Source organism: Coturnix japonica, chromosome 2 (genome assembly GCF_054131305.1).
Source record: "Coturnix japonica strain WE chromosome 2, WE-NBRP24, whole genome shotgun sequence".
Taxonomy (NCBI): Eukaryota; Metazoa; Chordata; class Aves; order Galliformes; family Phasianidae; genus Coturnix; species Coturnix japonica.
In genome coordinates, this window is record NC_140664.1 from 4,241,442 (window position 1) to 4,263,830 (window position 22,389).

Genomic DNA, 22,389 nt, shown 5'->3' on the forward strand with positions numbered 1-22,389 from the left:
CTACCTTGCCCATTTGAGTATGAGGGCTGCACATAACTCTAGCATAAAGCTCCTGAAAGTTTATGGAGAACAGAAGGGATCTCAAGAGTTATAGAGTAAAAATGACCACATAAGGAGTTGCTTCTAAAGCAACATTCAAAATCTGAATCTAATCTGTTTTCTTCCCTATTGCAAGACCAAAACAACTCTGTTTATAGCTAATATTGAATAAGAGATGAAGCTGTGACTGTTTAAGAAGCATAAAGGAGTGAATAATGATGGGAAAAAATGGGATTTGTTGGAATGAGGGCAATAAAAGAACACGGTGATGAAAGACGGTGTAGAAATATACAGGCTGCGTATAAAAAACAAAAATCATAATAGCTGGATTTCTTAGATGAGGGAATAATTTCCTAAGGGAGAGTGCAGAAACCCTGTTATTTCAATCATTTAAACAAAACTGGACAAAGCCCTGGAGAACATATTGTAGGGAACAATCATATGCTGGCCTTTGGGAATGCATAACATGACCTGGTAAGTCTTTTCCTAGTTGTTGCTACGATTCTCTTCAGATTGAGATCTTGTTTCTGGGCATGATTTGTCTTGGGACTGGATGTGATGTGAGCCTCAGGTCAATCCTCAGACTGTTTCTGAAAACAAAATGGAGAAAAGGCATGCAGGGGCAGTCAGAAATAGAGAGCACGAGCTGAGCAGGAAAACGTTGACTCAGAAATGCTGCAGGGCTTTGTGCACTCACATATCTCAAAGAGATATAGAACACATCGGTCCAGATACAAAAGTTTTATGCCGAGCTGGTGACACACATGCTCTAGAGAACCTGATCATTTGGTACTTACCACAAAGCTCCTGACATATAAACCTGAATTGTCACTGTCAACCATCCTGTCATTGGACATTGGAGGTTTGTTTGGCTTGTCATCTTGAGAATCCAGCTTGCTGGCTGATCTGTCTTCCTAAGTCTCTGTGATGCACACTTGTTCACTTCCCGGTCTGTTGAGCTGCAGATTGTGTGCTGCTGTTGATTTCTTCAGAAAACTGGCCAGGTTCAGCTGCAGTCCAAAGAACTGTCCACTGTTGTCCAGCCAGAAATCCAGAACAGAGTGTCTGTTGGTGTCAAAAAGTGCTGGAGAAAGGTGTACCAGAAACATGGCCCAAATCACTGCCAAATCAGTGCTGGTGTACTCATGGAGCTGGAGAAGAACATCGTTTTTCTTCCAGTCTCTTTTTTGAGGCAGAAGAAATTGCAGTAGAGTAATGTTGTCATGTCTAGACAAAATGAACTGGCAAGTGTTGGCACCCACTGTTTCCTGTGTGGTTCACCCGGTGGCAGACATCCTCTTCCTCCAGTTCTCTCCCTATGCCCCTACTTCTCATCACATCATGTAGGACCTCCAGCTCCTGATTCTTTCATGTACGTGAACAGAAAAGAAGTTTATCACATTGCAGCTGGGTCTGTGCTGTGTGTACGTTGGTTTTTTGGCCCTGTTTAGTGTATTCACAGATTGGCCAGATGGCATGCCCAACAGAACAGATTACTATCAAGTTCACATTACAGATTCTTATAAGTGGTGGAAATGGATGAGTAGCATCAAAACTAGTGGGAAGAAAAATAGAAAACAAACAAACAAGCAAAACAAACAAACAAACAAAAACAAACCAAAAATGTGAAAATAAAACCAGAATGATTTAGATGAATAAAAGTTCCTTATGTCTTGGTTTAAGCTTGTTAGACTGTCCATACCGCTTGCCTGAGAGGGGGCAAAAGTGGCTGAATCTTGCTTCCTGTTTTGAAGAAGCATTGGAAAGGGAGGAGATGTGTTCTGTTGTGGTTTGAGATTAAGGAAGAATATCTTTCCTAGAGTCAACAAAGGATTCTCCAGCTGTGGGGAGGGTGGCCATGGCTGGTTCACACAGCTCTGATAGGCACACAAATGAATGATCAGCTCTTCCAACTACTCTACTCCAATGAACTGACCATATTTTTATCCCCACTGTCCCAGGTAGGCATCCAGCAGGACAGCAGAGACTATCCTGTGTACAAGTTCTTGCTCCATCATGGCTACAAAAGTTCAGGATTGTGCTCTTAGGCAATTTCCCATGTGTGCTGTACGTATTAGTTTTCCTGTGGTTGTGACTTCTAATGGTACATAGTTAGTTAATACCTGTTAATTATACCAGAAATTTGGGCAATGAAAAATATTTACCATACTCATTTTTACTGCAAATAGGTGTGGAAGAAAAAACTGTGGAAAACAATTGCTATCACTAATGATTCAGAGCAGGAGGCTCAAGTTCCATAAGAGTTCTGTACGGCAGGAGATGATGTGTGGGGACTGCAGACCAGACAAATGGTGGCAGTGAGGATGGATGGCATGGAAGCTGCCATTGGATGACTTGGTAATTATCGGTCTTATCAGTCTGTTTCTATGAGCCCTTCAGCTCTCCTGATGGGCTATCATTTGCTGAGCTTGCTGACTGGTAGTAAATCCAGCATGCTTGGTGATGTTATAGAAGTTATTGCTCTGGGGCAATTTTTGAGGCTGAGGCCTCTATCTGTCTTGACCGATGGGTCAGAACATGAGCCAGGGCTGGCCTCTCACCCATTATAAGAATGGCTTCAGCTTTCCCCTGATAAGTCAGTCATTAGATCACACAACAAAACTATTTCTTCTTCTCATTTCCTTGCCAGGCACTGCCTATGCTTATTTATTAAAAGCTGCCTTGGAATCTGTTTTTTATGAATGATTGTTTGATTCCAGCATCAAAAAGAAAAGACTTCAGTGCTCATGGGGAGAATAAAACAGGAGAAGCCAACTGTGTCCTTGGGCATCCAGAACAGATCTTCTGTAGGGCTTGGTGCAGTGTAAAGCAGTGCAGATGACTTCCTGCATGGCGTGGCCTTACCTGTACAGTTAGGATGTGGTAGCAGTCATGACCACACCTTATTTCCTCCTACTCAATGTCCATTTCTTTTCAACACACAATGATATCCTTCTAAACTGCTCTCTGTGCCTGTAGAGAGCTGTGTACAATGCTTTGACCTGACACAACTATCTTTTGAGCAGGAGGGAAGGGGAAACACTGATAAACCTAAGAGAGATTATGGAGGTGATATTCTGCAGTGATATCAACTGAAAAGGGAATGGAAGAGAAAGGGGATCCTGGAGATGCTTAAGGAGAAATGCAGCAGGAATAGAGATAGCCCAGACATGGAGAGAAAGAGGAGGGAACAGTTGCTTACATGCTAGGCAAGATGGCATTTTTAACACAGGAGCTTTTATCCACATACAGCAGAATCAGTGATTTGCTCTTGATTTACTTGCAAGAGAATGCTTTTGTCCTATTAAATGAGTTACTGGTGAGTACCAGTTATCCAGATGATTTATCTCCCCAGTCCATACTGTACTGTTGAGACAGAGTTTTTTCTTTTCCCCAATGAAAGCACAAGTATGAAATCCAGCAAGAACCAGACTGTTTTCTGTGGCAGTTTCCCTTTCACAGCTGAACCTCAGAAGTGAATGTATGACATCAGGAAGATGTTTTAATCTGAATTATGTTTGCCCATTGGAGCAACGGTTGCCTTTAGCCTCTTCTCATTATCTCATGTCCAGAGTTGCTGCCAGCATGAGTAAGAAAAGTTTGGCTCATGGGGATGGAGTAGTTCATTTCTTTCTGGAGGCTGTTGTCAAAGGTGGCTATGCCCAAATGTCTTTTGTGGGGGTGAATGAAGTGTAGATGAATGAATGGAGAAACCTACTCCTGAGAGAAAAGTATGTCTCTCACGAACACAGTGTTGTTTTAAGATTCATTACATCTAAAACCTGTTGTACACTGAATGTGAAGTTGAGACTTAACCGCGCTGCAGATACACACTCTCCTGAACATGAACTGTAAGTAGCTTATCACTGCCACATTCCATTTTGTTCTTTAACAATGAGCAAGATTTTGGTCTGGTACCAACACTCATCTAGAGACACATATGGACAATGGTGATTAGCCCCAGTTAAAACCATGGTGGAATGATGGGATCTATGCTGATTTAAAAGTGTGGATAGGCACAGGTTGGTGCTGGAATCCATCCCTTGTCCCAGTTCAGTTTGCTAGCATTGGAATCACCATGCAGTCTTAAAGGTAGTTATGACATACTAAAAGTACTTAAGATTTTTCTAAATAATTCTTTATTTTTGTTATGTATTCACTTGTTCTGGGTAGTCTGCATCACTGCAAAAGTATGGCATTGTTTATTCAGATGTTTGCTCTAGAAGTGAAGTATTATTCGGTAGAAATTATATTGGAAGACATGACAGATTTTCTGGGCCTGTCTACGCCCTGCAGCTGAGCATGGTGCAAAGATCACTGATGTAGATCTAAGCAAGCTGCTGTATCCATGTGAGACTGTCAGTGCCAGAGATATTTGCTTAGGGGCCGAGTGCAAGACACCAAGACATGACATTTGTCTTGAGAATATAAATAAATTCACTAGTGGCACAAAGAAGGTTAAGAGTGACCATCCCTGATCTCTTCCATAATGGTAGTGGAGGTTCAAGTAACAGTAGAATAAAGAAGTAATGGTAATTTTTTGTTGATGTATGGACCTTCTTGCCACAAGATGTTGCAGGTGCAGAAAGTTTAGATATAGCTTCAAGGAGGAATGCCCAAGCCCATGGGTGAGAAATCCATTATTCACTGCTAAAATAAATGAAACCATATCTGGCTTAGGAAGACCCTGAGAACCTGAAGATAAAGCTGGGTACTTGAATACTTGGAGGGATAATGTTGCATGTGGTCACGCTGTTCTTGTACTCTTCTCTAGCCGTCTTCTTCTGGTTACTGTTGGATTCAGGGTGGCCCTGCACTGAATTCTTCTACACACTGTGCAGTGGTACTTCAGCACAGTGTCCCTTAGGAAGGGAAAAGAAGCAATTAGGGCTGTCCTCCTCACACGTGAATTGTAATGAAGTGTTTCATTCTGTGTCTCATTTGAAAGCTACCATGGAAAATATATTTGAAGGAGGCTGGCTGGATTTTCCACAGGCTTTCATAGCTACGTTCTTGGAAGCACAAAAACAGTATTTATATAATTATATATTGGTGTATGTGGTCTTTAAGAGGTATGGTCAGAAAATAGAGAAGGGCTGGAAAAAATTAATGGCAGAAGAGCCATCAACAGAGTACAAATATGGTGTCAGCCTCCGTGCTCTGACTCTTTGTCTGTCCTGCCTACACCTTCCTGAAGTTCTGCTTGATGCCTGTATACAGCACAGCTCATCCATAACTGGGAGAAGATTGTTTTTATGATGGATTGATGCTCCATCCTCAGAACTGGAATGACACTCTGAGACACTATATTTCTTAATGCTTAACTGTTCCTCTTCATGCCAAACCAAACAAGTTCTGTCTTGAAAGCCAAACTGTCTGAGAGGGATTATAAAAGAGAGACTTCTAATGGCTGTTGTTGATCATTCAAATGATATGTCATTGAATATTAGACAAATCTGCCTGCTGAGGTCATATTGTTTATTGTGGGAGGGACCTCAGCAAACTTGACAGTGTACTAGAGGAGTATAGCTAGTATTAACCTAGCAGTGACCCAATATGAAATTCTCTATATTTCTCACTTCTATCACAGTTTTCTCGGCTTTTTCTGTGAGGCATTTGCTATACCTCCTTTTCACAGACTTCTGTTTGGTCTTCCTCCTTAGTCACAGAAGAGCAAGAAATACCAATGTTATGTTTCACCTTTATATTTCTCTTGAAGCCTTTCATTCTTGCATTCGTTGTAGTTCACATGGAGCCATCTCTTTCTGTGCCCCTCTTCCTCTGGCAATTATGGACCTTCTCAGCTTTCCCAGGGGCACTCTCTGATGTTAAGACAATGGTGTTTTGTTTTAGATTTGAAATCTACTGAATTTCAGAGAGCATGCACCGATGGAACTGGCTTTTCAAATGTTACTATGTGTATGGGACAGATTCTTAAATAAAGGAGATTTTAGACTTTGTTTTGAGTGTTTGGAAGTCCCTTTCTAGATTGCAGAAGGCAATGGCTGAGGTGACTGTTTCATAAAGAAGCATTACACTAGAGAAATGCATTTCTCGGATCCTCCATATATGAATCTATTTGCAAAATCTAATGCCAGCTCCATGACTGAAGTCCTTTCTTTTCTCCAGTGTCATAGTTAAAATATGGTAAAAGACATGTATCTGATATTGTAGTATTGAGTATGGCATGGGATGAAATAGAAATCTGAATTTCTGGATTTTTTTGTGTACTTACGAGAATTGGACTGAAATTATTGCCACCTGTGTCTGTGTTTTGCTATCTGTAAACAAGGATATAGTAGATTCCTTTCTTAAAACTACTGAATTTGAGTCAATTACGAAGTCTGTGACAAATCTTAGAAGTTCAACAATGACATAGTGTGTAAGTATATAATATTAATGTTTTGTAATATCTCTAAGCTGTCTCTGTAGATATCTTTAGTAAAAAGAATATAGTGATATCAAGAGAAGTCTTTTTTCACCCCAACCCTTTTCTTTAAACCCAAAGTGAAAGCTGTTTCCACCAACTGCCATCTCTGTAACCATCTGGAAAATAACATTTTCTGAAGCTTTCCTTCTCTTTATCAGCTGTAACTAAAGCTATAAAATGAGAAGATGTCCCTGCTTTAATTAACACCCCTGTAGTTCAAAAGCTGATCTTAGTAATGAGAGGCAATTATAGCCTTTATTGAGGGACAGTCAGGTGGAACAAATTCAGCATCCGTCTATTGAAGACACTTCCCCTTGCAGGTAATTTGGAAACTGCTTTTTACAAAGAACAGGCTACCTATCCCATTATAACTGGTGAATCTATTTGTTTTGTCACCTGAAAAGAACTTCCTATTTTTAATTTATTTTTTCATTTGCGAATTAGTTCTTACCTCCTATGCATTTCCCAATAACTAGCAACTGAGCTAAGGAAATAAGTGCAAGTTTTTGGAGGACATTCTTGCTGTTTCTTTCATTTTATTTTCTTTGTCCTGTTGTTACTTTTCATTTTGAAGGTTGTCGGCTGTATATGTGTGTCTCTGTGTGGATATCAAGGAAACTGAGGGGTTTCAAATTATGCTAGATGCCTCTGTGTGGGTTTAAACCTTCAGTGTCTACAATGTGGACACCTACGTTGCTGATAGTCACTGAAGGTGGAGCTCTGCTTTTAATGAAGATGCCAATGTTTGGGTGCTTCCATGTGGTTGTGAACCTGTGCAGTAGATACCTAGAATCTTCTGAAGTCATCAGGAATCTGGTCAGTCTGATGGGCACCTAGAGAATACAGTCAATGGAACAGTCAGTACTGTCTCTACAGCTCAACGTACAGTAGACAGGTGTTGGAATGGCAGTTAAGTAACTTACTACTGCCTATTCTCATTAAATCTTTGTTGACTATAAAAGTAGCTTGGACTCTTAGCACACATGTAGATACCTAGATTTACGTATTTTAATCTTCAACTGAGGTCTGTCGTGTGATTTCAGTTATAATCACTGTAGAGAAATAGGTGTATCCTGAGAATAAGTTAGTGACTTGTTTCAGGCATTTAGATGTAGATGAGAGGTACTGCACTTGAGAAGTATGGATTTCTATTCATTGTCTTTAAGGGAAATCTCTATTGCAGTACCCACATGGTCATTGCATACCATGCACACGTGTCTCCCAGCCATCCTACTTTGGAAGCTTCGGTACTATCGCTTGCAGTCTTAAGAAATGTAAAACAGTGTGATGTGAAAAAACTGAAATCATTTTGAAACAGAAACTTCTACGCTTGTTGGATTTAGAATGAAGATCTAGCTGTGATTTTACTTTCTGTAGAGTATGCAATGAAACATGGTACACTCTCTGTCCTGGATTAGTTTAGCATCATGGAAAAATAATCTTTCCCAGATTGTTTGAAAAAGCTGTAAAACTCTGAGAGATGCTGGTAAGCTCTTTATTCTTCAGTAACTGAAAGTAGAGCAGGTATTAAAACCCTAAGATCCTGTGGCATTCCAGTTTTCAGAAGTGAATTGCTTTCAGAATGGTGCCTGTGAGAAAGGTTTACTCTATATGGAAGATGGTTTGAAAAAGGCTCCCATTGATCTGTGTCTGCTGGCAACAATGAAGTAAGGCAGATTGGTGATTCCTTCATCTTTCCCAGTCCTGTGTCTACAGTTCTCTTTTTAATGTGTGATATTTGCTTTGGCTACAGGATATGCACGAAGGAAATGTGAAAGTCCTGTGACTGAGATGCCCTCATAGCCGCTGTTGCTTTGGACCTACCTGCAGCACTGGAGTCATTTGTGCAGCCTGTCCGGAAAGGGAGCTGTGGTAATCAACTAATTTCTGACTCTCCTGTGTTTTCATTCCCCCTCACAGGTTACGGACACGCTGCCCCAGGAACAGATGCAGGAAAGGCCTTTTGCATGTTCTACGCGGTCCTGGGGATCCCACTGACACTCGTCATGTTCCAGAGCTTGGGAGAGCGCATGAACACCTTCGTCAAGTACCTCTTGAAACGCATCAAAAAGTGCTGTGGGATGAGGAGCACCGAGGTCTCCATGGAAAACATGGTCACTGTGGGTTTCTTCTCCTGCATGGGAACACTCTGCATTGGAGCAGCAGCCTTTTCCCAGTATGAGGAATGGAGCTTTTTCCATGCTTACTATTACTGCTTTATAACATTGACTACGATAGGTTTTGGAGACTATGTGGCCCTGCAGACCAAAGGGGCCCTTCAAAAGAAGCCTCTCTACGTGGCTTTTAGCTTTATGTACATTCTAGTGGGGTTGACAGTCATTGGGGCATTTCTAAATCTGGTTGTTCTCAGGTTCTTAACCATGAACAGTGAGGATGAGAGGCGGGATGCTGAAGAACGGGCATCCCTGGCAGGGAACCGCAACAGCATGATTATCCACATCCAAGAGGACTCCCAGCATGGTCGGCCACGGTACAAGGCCGAAGTAACAGACCTTCAGTCAGTTTGTTCCTGCATGTGTTACAGGTCCCATGAGTACACCAGCCGGGTGGTGTCCCACCAAAATTCGTTCAGCTCGAAGCTGAACCCCCAGTACTTTCACTCCATCTCTTACAAGATAGAGGAGATCTCACCAAGCACATTAAAAAACAGCCTTTTCCCATCTCCTGTCAGCTCCATCTCACCTGGGTTGCACAGCTTTACAGATAACCACAGGCTGATGAGAAGGCGAAAGTCCATTTAAAGCGATTTGTCTTCTTCTGCTTTCCTTGTTTTCTCCAGTCCTTCTCTGTTGTTTTGGGTTTTTTGTTCCTTGAGTGAGACGGAGTGAGGCCAAAGGGAGTAGAGAAAGCCAGTCCTCCTCTGAGACTCAGCTCTTGAGCATGAAGCATGGATTATTACTGTTCCAGCAAAGTATGCCTTACATTACCCCCTCGGTGGATGTCAGAGGATTCAAGGTGACGTGAAGTGGGTACCAAATCCAAAGTTGCACACACAGCTGGGAGCCTTCATGTGCCACTGGCACTCCTGACCTAATAAACTATTTTCCTCATGGGCAGGTTGCAGCGTGCGTGCGTGCTTGTGTGTGTGTTGGGTGTGTGTGGGTGTGTGCGCGTGCAATTCCACAACTAGTGCCATGCGACAAATAACTAAAGCATCAGGTATTATTTTATTTTTCCCTTGAGGCAATTGTGTTCCGGCCTGCTTTTCTCTTTTCGATTGCTTCCAAACAGAATGGGGAGGTGGGGAGGGGAGCCAATTTGTTGTTTTATTTGCCAAGACAAGCATGCGCCATAAGCAGTCAGTATACCAGGTGTATCATGATAAATTTTTTAATGCTAGATTTTAGATTGTATTATCATTACAAAAGAAAAAAAAAAAAAGGCAGGAAATGATGGATCATTTTAACTTGCCAGTTCGAAATTTAAAAAGTAAAATAAAGCATGCACTTTGTAAAACTGGTATGCATAATAAAAACACAAGAAAAACTAGCAATGGAATTAATAATCAAAAGCAAGTAATCCTATTGATTTAACTACATTTTCTTTTCATCGTTTGTAGCCGTTCCAACAATTTGTGGATGGAATTCTTTAAGATGAATTGGAAGAATTGTTGGGACTAGGGAGTGTATTTTGTTGCTTTTATTTTATTTATGAAAATTATTATTATTAATAATAGTATTTTTATTTTATTATTATTTTATTGTGCAGCAGTTACCTGCATGAATAGGAATTCTATTTTTTTGGAATGCTTGGATTAGGATGGGTATAAATAGGTGGATGTATATTTTTTCTTATATAATAGTGACAGAGCATTCCTTGTTTTAATAAAAAATAAAGATGATTGTCTCTAAATGCTTTTGATTTGTAAATAATGGAAAGCCTTTGTTGGTCTCAGGAAGAATTCAAGGGACAGTATCTTGTGTTTGGCTCACTGGGAACTTGTGAGATTAGACGTGATATTGCTTCTTTGCTATGCGGAAAGGCAAAAGGCATTTAGCACTCATGGGCAAAATCAGCTTTACTCCAGTGTTTAGAGGTTAACACTGGGGGCGATTGCATTGGCAAGCTGTTGTAGAAGATGTTGAGATGTCGTAGAGTTGTTCCTTGGAGATCATCCATTGCTTGGTTACTCATCTGGACCAAACAGACTTTACAAAACCAAATTAGAGGCCTAATCCAGCTCCCTTTTAAGACAATAGGAATTTGCAGTGATTACATAAGCTTTAGTGCTTTGGGAGATTTATCTTTGATTTGGCAGGGGTAGGACTGGGAATTTTATAAACCTGCAACATTGTCTTTCATTTAATCCTATCTTTTAAATCGCCTTCTGTGTTAATTTGCCATACAAAGCACATCTTTTTTTTGGCACTATGCACCTCCTGCTGATTCTTCCATTTCATGCTTTCAGTGTAAAAGCAATAATCCTCCATATATTACTATATTTATTATTTTTTTTCTGGTGGATAGTGTGCTTTCACAAAAAAACCCAGCTCTGAGCTCTGTGTCCTGATGGACGTTGATATCCTTTCAAAAGGGCATCTATCAAGATCATTAAAAGGGAGAAATAAGGAACGTCCTTCTTTCTCTGTTCTCCTCAACTTTAAGATATTAACTGTATCAAATATGTTTGTGTTCTCCTAATTTTGATATTTGTGTTTCAACAAGTAAATGAAAAGCAAGGATTCATACCTTTAAGTTCAGCATGTAACTTCCTTTGGGGTTTTAAAATGCTGTGGCATGAAAATCTCCATTAAGATTAGTGAAAAATTAACTTACAATTCGTAGTGAGAATGGATGAGAATGGACTTTTCCAGCCTAGCATATGGGAATAACTTTTGTTAGCGTAGTAGGGGAGCATGCTGGGTGCATTAATGATGTGCTGCTTGTACCATGTCCTGAGGCAAATGCTTATGGCAAAAGTGTTGAAGCAAGTGCACCTAGAAAAGCAGCTTCAGGATGTATAAAGCACTCCAGTGAAAACCACCTAGAAGCTGGTTTCCAAAGAGCGGCCCATAGGGTTCACAGTGCTGTCAAATTCTCTCTCATTGATTTGCTGACAGTATCCCAGAACTGCAAATAATTGTAGGTTTCTTGTTCTGCTGAGGAGATATAAGAAAGAGTATGTACATGTCCACGTCATGTAGAAGTGCTGGTGTATACATGACACATGGGAAAAGCAGGAAACCTTTGGGATGTTACAGATTTCAGGAGGGTGAAATGCCATCTGCCTGTTAAAGAAGAACGTTCATAACAGGACTTGAAGCCGAAACTTTTAACAGTTTTGCCAAAAAGCAGTTACACTTTTGAAAGCATCGCTTCACTTTTCACTTTTTTCCTTTAAGAAAAAGCAATTTCTATTTCTGCTCAAAAATTACAAAAATAATTTGGAATGTCCTGTAAATCGTGTTGAACTCCAGAATTTCAAAGCTGTTACATATTCCAGCTGAGTTATTACTCATTCTCCTCTCTGAAACCATAAATAAAGTTAAATGAAGGGTACATTTTAGTATAGGTGGTATTTAACCAGGGGAGCCTCTTATTCAGGGGCTCATGGGTTATCTGCCAATTAGAGTCTTTGCATTAAAACACAGTGGCTTTCAAAATGCTCTTGTACAGCACAGTCATAGTTTATGGATGTAGATGATAAAATGTGTGTGTATGGATATGAAAGATCCATATCCATAGCGATACTTTTCAGTCAGTGAGTTTGTGGGAGGTGCATTTGGGAATAATATCTGCATTTCCTAGGGTTTTAAAATTATTCTCATGTAGTTCTACTTTCTGTCTGAAGAACTCAGGATTCTGTCCATTCCATATTTCTGGTGCACATAAGATAAGGCAGGATATTTCCTTCTGCAAGCTTCCTTGCATTCAGATGTTCACATGAGCTCCTACAGGACTTTTCCTTGTGAGCAGCCATGAATACAACAACGCTTGTGTGACGCATCAGCAAAAAAGGCAAAATATGCTGAAAATGCTTCTTTCTGTCTTGTTTTTTGTGGTACTTGACTGATGTGTGAATAATGGCTCGGGCTGTCTAGAACTGGAACAGGCAGCATTATAAAGAAGTTGCTTTTGTCAGGGGTTAATACCAGCTTTTTAGTAGAAAATGTAAAATCAGTCAATGAAAGGTGATTTTTGTCTCTTCCATTTCTGACTGCTTACTGACCTATGTGAATATCAGCTTTCTTCCCACAGTGCTGCTTTACACAGCATATTTTCTCTGGTACACTATTCCACTTAAGGTATTACTTCTTTCAGGAGAGCCTTTCTTGCTCTCTGCTCGCTCTTTAGAAGCAGGTCTACTTATGAGAAGACGTTCTAATATCCAAAGTACCTAACCTATGTTTCCACAGCACACAGACTTTTGATATCACTTTGTGATGCACTGTCATTCCCCCAGAGTCTCATTTCCCCTATTATTAAGCATTAGAAATAATAATAATAAATCAGATTAATCTATTTATGTCACACTAATGTGCTGTTCATCAAAACAATACAAATTTAGCTCCCTGCTGTCAACCTTGATTACATAACAACCCTATTATCCTATCATATTTCATATTATCAAAGGGAAAAAAAATCAGTTTGATCAGTGAAGCACCAAAATAGCTTTGTCTGAGCATGCTGTGATATGGAAACAAAAGGGGAAACGGTAGAACTCTACAGGCACAACTCTGCTTGGTCTACGTCACTGCACAAGGAAGATCCCAACTGATCTAACTAGGGCTTCTTTGCCAGAACTTTGTATATATATATATTCTTTACAAAGATAATTGTAATGGGACATACCCAGGTGGGGTGTCTGGATGTTAGTTAAAGGATTCAGAATAGGTTCTTGATATTGTATGGAGAAGATGTACAGTAGTATTCAGCAGTAGACTTCTGTTGGTACTCCTCTGTAGAATCATCTAATCATCTGCTGTATTATAGGTTGTCTCATTGGTTTCCTAGTGCTTTGATCAAAGAAATGCCAGAGCAGTAATCATGATTTCTGTGTATTCATCTTGAGCAGGGTAATTTCTTATTTTCTCTGACAGGTTTGAAGCTTTTGTTATGGAAGAGAAAAAAAAAAAAAAAAAAAAAAAAGGAATCATTTGTTGTAGGAAGCTTAAAAAAGAGCAGCCAATGCAGTCAGGAAGGAGAAGAGAATAGTTCCAGAATGATTTGCTGCTCTACAGACCATAGAGCAAGGTCTTGGGTGGAGGTACCTTTCAGTTGGAGTTTATGTCCTCATTTAACTTTATGTAATATTCCTGTTAATATTAGGATCCAATTAAGACAGTCATTTAAAATCTTTATGAGGAAACCAGACCAGAAAGATGTGTTGGAGTGTGTCCATTACACTAATGTTATGGAATTTTTAATGCATATTTCAACAAGACACTGTTATTGACTGGAATTTGCACAGATTACAATGAGAATCGTGCCACAGCTACTGTCAACAACCAGAACTGCATAATATTCACAGAGCTGAAAAAGAAATAGTCTTTCTAAGCAGCCTGCCTGTCATCTGTCTTTAATATCAAACTTTATTTTGGGAACTTCAGTAAGACAAACCATATGAAAAGGCTTAGCCAACATAATGATGCACCAAAGTGAAAATAAATGGAATAATGACGCTGGACACAGAGAAACTGATTACAGATGGAAGGCACTTTGGGATGCTTGCGCTAGTTAATCTGAGCTCTGAGACTGAATTAGAGCCATGAAAACTGTTGGCAGCCTTTGCCAAAACATGGTTTGCAATTATTGAAGATATGGATAACATCTACATGGGAGCTTTCACCCAAAAAACTAGTAGCAAGGCAAAAATTAAAAAAAGAAAGATGAAAAGAAAGACATTGTTCTCAAGAGGAGGGGTAGCTTCCAGTCAGAAACACCAGTGAGGTGATACTGAAGACTGTCATACTTTGATCTGGGTAGAATCGTACTGGGAGATGTTCTCTGCTCAGACGTGATCTATGCTTGGCCTTATTAGCTTGAACAAAGATTGTTTTTGTGGATGATTTTTGCTCACCACTCCTGTTTCCTAACCCATATCTGAGTTTACATTCATAGCTCTCCTGATCTGTCGGTCAGGTTTTTGCTGGTTTCTTCAGTGAAAGCAAGACCCTATTCAACCTGAGTAATGCTGATATGTTTTGCATACCTTAGGTGGATGTTACAGCTGTTGAGCTGACCCTACTTGGACTGTCCTCAGGTACTGGTGGCTTTATGTTGCTGTGAACTGGTAAGCTAAAAGTGCTGAGGGCAATTTTCTGTCATGTAGTCTTTCAGTATGGTAACCCTGTCGATTTGGTTGCAGCATCCAAAACTGGGATGAGTCTCAATTTATACATCTCTTCATTATACATCTCTCTCATCATCTCTCTTCTTATACATCTCTCTCAGGCTCTTTCTACATATTCTAAGATGTGTCTCTATCTCCAACTGGTGCTTGCGTGAACAAATTTTCCTAAACCTTATGATGGGAGTAGAAAGACTTGAAGATAGCAATCAACACGGACAACTTACGCAATTGTAGTTTGCATTATGGAATCCAGGCAACCAAAGCTGTCTGCTAATTTTAGGCTTGAAATATCATCCCCAGAGCCTTCAGCATTCAGTTCTCTCTCCTTTTGTGAACATTGTAATTAGCAAATATTCCAGAGCCCTCCTTCACCTTACTCTCTGACCGTGTAAGGAGTGCTGCCGTACGTTAATACTCAAAAGAGACTGGAAAGACAAAAAGAAGAAAAAAAAGAAAAAAGAGAGAAAAAAGAAAAAATAATGCTGCGATTTTATTAGTAATTAATATTCACAGTTTGAAGCTCTTTCGTCTTTTAGATCACTTTGAGAAATGCAGAGGAAACAGCAGCATGATAACATTTATCATAGCTGGCTAATTCACAAGTGGAACAAGCAAATATAATAATTGAAACTATGCACCATAATGCATCTTCCTTGTGCATGAGTTCTGATACTGCTAGCCTGGCTTTGATTCATCATTTATCTATTCTTTGGAACAGCTTGCAGTAATTGCTCTATCCAAAGCACTATACTTGAGGCTAGAAGAAAGATCCATTGCACAGCCAGTGGCCCCTCTGGCTTTCTTTATATTTCCCTCCCTCCTCTACCCAGACATTAACTCATTAGCTTGCCATTTTGTAGATGTATGTTCAAACCCAGGATCACCACATTCTGTACTTTCCCCCGTCATGTATTAATGAAAAGCATTATGTTACTGAACTGCACCCCAGGGAAGGAAATGTTCCACTCTAATTACTACTGACAAAAGAAATCTACAGATGGATTAAAAACAATATGCGGGTAGTCAAATACAAAATGTGAAGTCATTGGTGAGACCACATTATGATGTTGATGTAAAACTGGGAGCAGGAAAAATTGCATCTCCTGGAGCCTCTTCCCTCCACTGTCATTGGAAGAGATCAGAAACACCCATCCTGTTGCCTGGTTAAAATCTGTACTGAGGCTCAAAAAGACTTGGATTGTGGTATCCTTGCTCATCTCTGATATCGCATCCTCATAATTATTCGTTATTATTTTTCATAATTATTGTTAAAAGGCTAATTAATTTGATAACATTATTTAATTAGATTAGCTGAAGTAGAGCATGTAAACGGTTTGGCCTCCCAGAATCTGAAATCTGAAGTCTATGAAATAGTTTCCAAAAGACCTGCTTAGTAGTGTCACTGTTGACATGGAGGTCATGCCACAGGTGTCCTGTTGGCAATGTCATCTTGGCACATTGACTGGAGCTGCTCACAGGAGCGTGTGAGAAAAGGATTTTAGCTCAGATCTGATATATGGAGTGATGTCTTTAACTCCCACTGAATTAAACAGCAGTTTAAATGTATTTGTGGAGATAGGCTTTCAGCCTGATGTTGTCTTACTTGCAGAGAAAAGGACCAGTGGTGTGTCTTAGAGAGATGGCATGATCCAGAGGGTTGATCTCAGGGCTGTATTTCAGGATGGAGCTTGGTACTGGTACCCTTTTAGAGCATCCCTGAAGGTTCTCAGCTGTGGTCTTTGAGATAGCTTGAGCTTCTAAGGGATGGTTTGCAAACTGGTCTGGAACACCTGGTGAATGGAGGTGGCACAGCTGAGTTTCTCCATCACAAGCTGGATTGATGAGGGAGTTGATTTTATAGTGTAGCCTCCCAAGGTTGAGGCTTATTTCTAACACATTTTTCTAGTGGACTGGGAAAGAGTTCAGAGCAGCAAATGCCTGGGAATCCAAGAGTAGGGCCATCTGCATATATATATATATATTTTTTTTTTGTAAGATATGAATAACACTGTATGTCCTCTTCATTGGTGAGTTGCAAAGGTTTACAAGCAAGTGTCTGTCTAAGACTTTGAAATTAGCGTGTGGTGGATCTCATTGCTCAGCATTTGGCTTAGAAAACAATTGTGATATTATGTAGGAGAGGGGAAAAGTAACACTCAAGAAAGTTGTACTTTGAAAAAAGAAGCAGATTAACGTTTATCTTTTTCCTTTTCTCATTTGTGACTTCTCTTGAGGCATCTCACCTGTTACAGGAATCAAATCTTTCCAATGTCACAAACAAGTCAATGTTTCTATTATGTTGGTGGCAGAGCCTTCAGACAGATCCATAGTCTTTGTTTTTTCCTGGTGTTTCTTTTAAAGAGCTTTTAATGCTTCTCTGATGTCTCTGATTAGAAGCAGTTCTCAGCTTCTTGGCTCCATTTGTTTTTCAATGACAGCTCTTTCCACAGTGACTACTCTTTATAGAATTCCTGTCACATACATTTTCCAGCAAAGATGGATATCAGAATGCTCCTTCTTAGCGTATATTTTCAATTCCCAGCATGGAATGATGCTGCAGTCACAGAGAACAGTAGGAAACTTCTCTTTATTGTTAGTACTGAGCTGTTTCTATTCTTTTCTGAAGATCAGTGCAATAGAATCTGGTGTGTTCACTACTGAGAACTCAACACAACTTCGTGATCCTGATCTTATGCTGATTTACCTCCTTTTTGACTGCTCAGCTGCATTTACATTGTGCCATCTAATTTATGTATATGTTGTTAGTGCAGGAATCTTATGCAGATACTGCAGAGTATGTACACTAACTGTAACAGGATGGAGATCCGCGTATACAGGTTACATGAGGGTTGAGACACTGTTGTGTTAGCGATAGATTCTATTAAGATATTTCCTGGGTATCACTCTCGGCACCTCTCTCTTAGTCTTTCACAATTTTGGTCGGTCCACCCAAAGTTAGTTTGGGTGTAAGCACTGTTGGGTTGAACCCTGTATAATAAAAGCAAACTCTTGAATATTCCAGGAGGAGTTCTGTCTACTGCAAACTTTTTATAACAAGTAGCTAATAAAGAGAAGTGATGAGAAACTGGCTCATTCTTTAGAATGCAACCCTAACCTGCATTCCTTTTATAGAAGGTAAAAGCAGGAAGGTTCTTATAATGTGCTATACAACCAATACAACCAATAATCCAGCTGCTGCTTTTTTGCCAGGTCAGGAGTGATCTGTGGAAGAAAAAAAATGTTTTCTTTTTCCTCTTCCCTTGACTTGTTAAGATTTGTGTGGCTGTTTGTTGCCATTGAGGAGTATGGACTAAAACTTTTGATCTTAGTGCTATGACGGCAAAGGAAATTATTTGGAGCTGGATAGGTCAAAGGGGAATGGGAGGGGGGGGGGGCTTAAAAGTTGTTTCCAGTAGGCCAAAAGAATGTGGATACTGTCTCTTCAAGGTGCAATTTCTTACTTCAACAAACTGTTCATCTAAGAGAAACAGGGATGAAAGTGTTCAATCTGGGACCTGAGGAGTTTGTATGGAAATTCTTGGATTTCTTCCAAACACACATACATGTTGAAATTAAATTGCGATTCCTACTATGGAGACTGAGCCTTCCTGCTCAGACAGAAGCGTGTGTGTATGTGTGTGTTTGTGAGTGCGTGTTGATGCTATGTCTCTTTTGGATCTCTTGACACTTTTTTGGTGCATTTTTGTACTTCTTTGAATGTGCATATGCGTACTTACCGATGGCATATTGACGGCATTCTAAAGGCCCTCGACAGCCTGAGACAGAGCAAAAGTCTCTTCATTTCTGCCCTGGTTGATACATTTTCTGTGCAGCACACGGAGCATTAGAAGCATCGTCCTCTGGAAAGAGGAACGCTGTAGATGCTGTGGACTGCACTGAGAATTTACCTCCTGTAAGCAGTTTTCTCTGCTCATTTCAGACCTCTTAACTTCAACGTAGTTGTTGAGCTGGTCCTAGCAAAGGAGAACAAGAAGGTCATAAGCATCAAGATGTGATTTGTGAAATCAGCGGTAACTTGATGACGGAGAACCAAATTAAAAACTCTTTTGTGTTTTTCATTTCTTTTTTCTGGCCTTCTCCATAATGGGAGAGGATGCCTTCACGCATGGCCTTAGAATGCCGTACTGGAGTTAGAATGCAACAACAGTGAGACGAAAATAAGATGTATTGCAGCTTACATAAAGAATGAAAACTGTATCACACAAATGTTTACAAGTCCAAGTAGACAGCGAACCCCTGTACAATATGTAATTTATGCAAGGGATTGCATCTTTCTTTTGTAATGAATGCACTAAGCAACCCTGTATATATTTTACAATGTCTTTACAGAGAAAAAAAAGAAAAAAAAAGAATCATTTACTGTAGTGTTGTAAAATAATGCACTTTTCTAATTTTTTCATTAAAAATCCTATGGCACGTTTTCAAATGTACATTGTTTCTTTTATATTGAATGTGGAAATGTTAACTTCCTGTAAAATTGCACTACAGAAGTAAAATCCACTGATGGAACCTATTTTGTTAAAGAAAAGTTCCTTGACAACCAACAGATGTTTATGATAATACAGTATGTATGTGTGTGCATATATGTGCATACGGTGTGTATGTAATATATGTATATGCACACGCACACATATCTAGTGCTATGTGTATATATATAAAATGATATAGGTCCAGATTTATATATGATTGTATTAATATAATATCTATAGATTGATAGATATATAGATATGTATATATATTCATACATACACTCAAGAAACACAATGTAAAAACTCAGAAAGGATTACTCATTAAATTTAAGGGGGTCGGGGGGAAGAAAGATGTCATATACAGAGGATATTTTGCATTGCAATAAAAGCTTTTTTGACAAAAGTACGTGCAGAGTGAAGTATGAACCTTCATCGAATATCCAACCATGCTGTGCCCAAAAGATTACAAAGCACAGGATAAGAAAGGGAAGCACTTTTAAGGACAGTCAGCGCATGGTGATCTGTTGGGACTGCCCCCACATCACCTCTGTGGAGTAAGATCTTAGGACACTGAAGTCAACAGTGTAGCTTCTCCTGTGAGTTTCACTCAGCAGAAGATGGGATCTGTAGACTAAATGGTCATCATTGTCTTCGTGTGTTCTTGATGTTGATGAGGCTCACTTACAAATGAATAAACAGGGCCAACATATCCTGTATGGTGGGACACAATTTTATGTACAACCTGGCCTACATTAAAGTGACAATGAAAAATAGTCATAAAGGCTTCATTATGAAATGGGGAAGGCAGAAACTCTTAAGGCACAGAAAAAACAACAACCACTTTTAAGCAAAGAGATAAATATAACCAAGCAATCTCATATACATTTTCTGTGCTGCATCAGGTAACATCTCTGTCAGCAATCAAGATCAAAAATTTATTTGGTTTGGAATTGCTATTTGCAAGCATATTTTATCATCTCAATTTATTCAGCATAAAAAGACAAGCCAAAGAGTCATTGAACCCCTTCCACTCCTTTTGCAAGAAAAAAAAAAAAAAGCCTTTTAGGGTAATTAATTGAGCAATCAATAATAAAGACTTGAAAACCACATTTTAAAAGGAGCCCAGGTAGCAGTGACATACACAGAAGGATCTGAACAAGAGCATGTGCTCTGAAATTTTCTTAACAGTTACAGGAAAGGACATCTGGAAAATAGAAAAATGAAAATAAAACATAGAGAAAAGAAATGCAACATTTTATCTATAGGCATATCAGCATCTTGGTGAGGTACTGAAACAGCCCAGCAGGGTGGTGAAGTCACCGTCCATGGAGGTGTTCAAGAAACATGTCACTGAGGGACATGACTGAGTGGATGTGGTGGTGATGGTTGGACTTAATGGTCTTTTCCACCCTTAATGATTCTGTGATTCTATGAGCTTTATCCATCTGAATCAAGGTCATACATGCTTGACTACTCAAAGTTTGTCTACCGCAGAGTGCCTGGGTCCTGTTTCATAAGTGGAAATAAATTAAGCATCCTACAGCAAAATGTGAGAGCCTGCTCTCACTGATCAACTGCATCAACTGGCTGACGGCAAACAACATACTTCACTTGCTGAAAATGGGTTTCTGTCTGTAGTCACGCTGCGACCAAATAGCTGCATCCTTCTCACTTAAGGTAATGTCTTCAGTTTAGTTTGCCTGTTGTAAAATCGGTGACTTTTGAGAGAGCAGAAAACCAAAGTTCTGGAAAGCCTTTAGCTGAGGTTTCAGTTGAAGTTCAGCCACTGAAGGAGGTACAAGGGACTTGTTGCTGCTTACATTCTGCCTAACTTTGGCTCTAGCAGTTCACTGCTGGGAAATTCTGACTTGAAGGAAGGGAAGAAAATGTTCCCATAGATGAAGTCGATGTACTGTGCCACTTACATAGTGACTATTAATGGAAACTCTTGGCTTTAACACTTGATACGGATTCAGACAAGCTGCCATTTTTTTGCATTATGGTTACGTGTTACAGCTCTGGCTGAGCTGGGAGTGGATAAAAGGAGGACATCCAATACATTTTGATCACAGGGAATTTCAGAGCTAGCCCATGATCTGTACCCACTTTGCATACTTCTGCTGTAGAGGATCTGTAAAAAGGGAGCTGCATCAGGGTGCTCAGAGCCCCATCCACCTTGAATGTTTCCATGGACAGGTCATCCACCACATCTCTGGACAACCTGTTCCAGTGCTTCACCACCCTTATTGATAAAAACTTTTTTGATGCTTACATTTATCCTACTGCTATTCTTTCCTTTCATAATTTCTACATTAAAAAAAATTCCTTGTATAAATAAAAGGATGCTAAAACATGCAATCAACCCCCTCCTCAAATCTTTCTATGGGAATGTAATCTGCTCTTTGAAGATGTGAATTGCAAGAATTTTCTCAGGATAGTGCAAAAACACAACCTCTTTCCATTTTATACTGGCTTTGCCATTGTAAAACACTGTTCAGTATGAGTGTTTGGATGGCATGAACCAAACCAAGAAGTTCCTGTTTCCCCTTCCCCTGTCACTGGGCACCATCAAAAAGAGCCTGGCCCCATTCACTTGACCCCAAATCTTTCAACTATTGAAAAGTATTCATAAGATCCTCCTCTCAGTCTCCTCCATTCTGAGCAGCCCCAGGTCTCTCTCAGCCTTTCTTCATATGCTGCAGGCCCTTTATCATTTTTTGTGGCCCTCCGCTGAACTCTCTCCAGCAGTTCCCTGTCTTCCTTGAACTGGGGAGACCAAAACTGAATACAGTATTCTAAATGTGGCCTCACTGGGGCAGAGTAGAGGGGGAGAATCACCACCCTCAATCTGCTGGCCACTCGGTACCATTGTCCTTGGCCACAGTTGCACACTGCTGGCCTGTGGCCCCCCTGTTGTTCACCAGGACACCTGGGAGCTCTGCAGAGCTTCTTTCAGGTCATTTTCTAGCACTATGTAAAGCAGTTTAATATTCGTACATCCTATTCTGCTGCTGAAGTTTGCTCATTTGAGTCAATCTAGCAAGCTGGTGCAAATTACACCACTGTGCTAGTTCTATTTGTATGGTGTTCCTGCCTGAGCTATTCACACTCTTCCC

General features: G+C 40.0%; 1 protein-coding gene across 2 annotated transcripts in view; it reads left to right on the forward strand.

The window, feature by feature from the left end:
- KCNK9 (potassium two pore domain channel subfamily K member 9) overlaps window positions 1-19,679 on the forward strand; it is an 85,496-nt gene extending 65,817 nt beyond the window's left edge. For both annotated transcript variants that reach the window (XM_015856406.3, XM_085539308.1), the window contains exon 2: window positions 8,390-19,679. In XM_015856406.3, coding sequence (XP_015711892.1) covers window positions 8,390-9,231 — 842 coding nt within the window. In that variant the 3' untranslated portion in view covers window positions 9,232-19,679. The remainder of the gene's footprint in view (window positions 1-8,389) is intronic.
- Window positions 19,680-22,389: the final 2,710 nt, after the last annotated feature.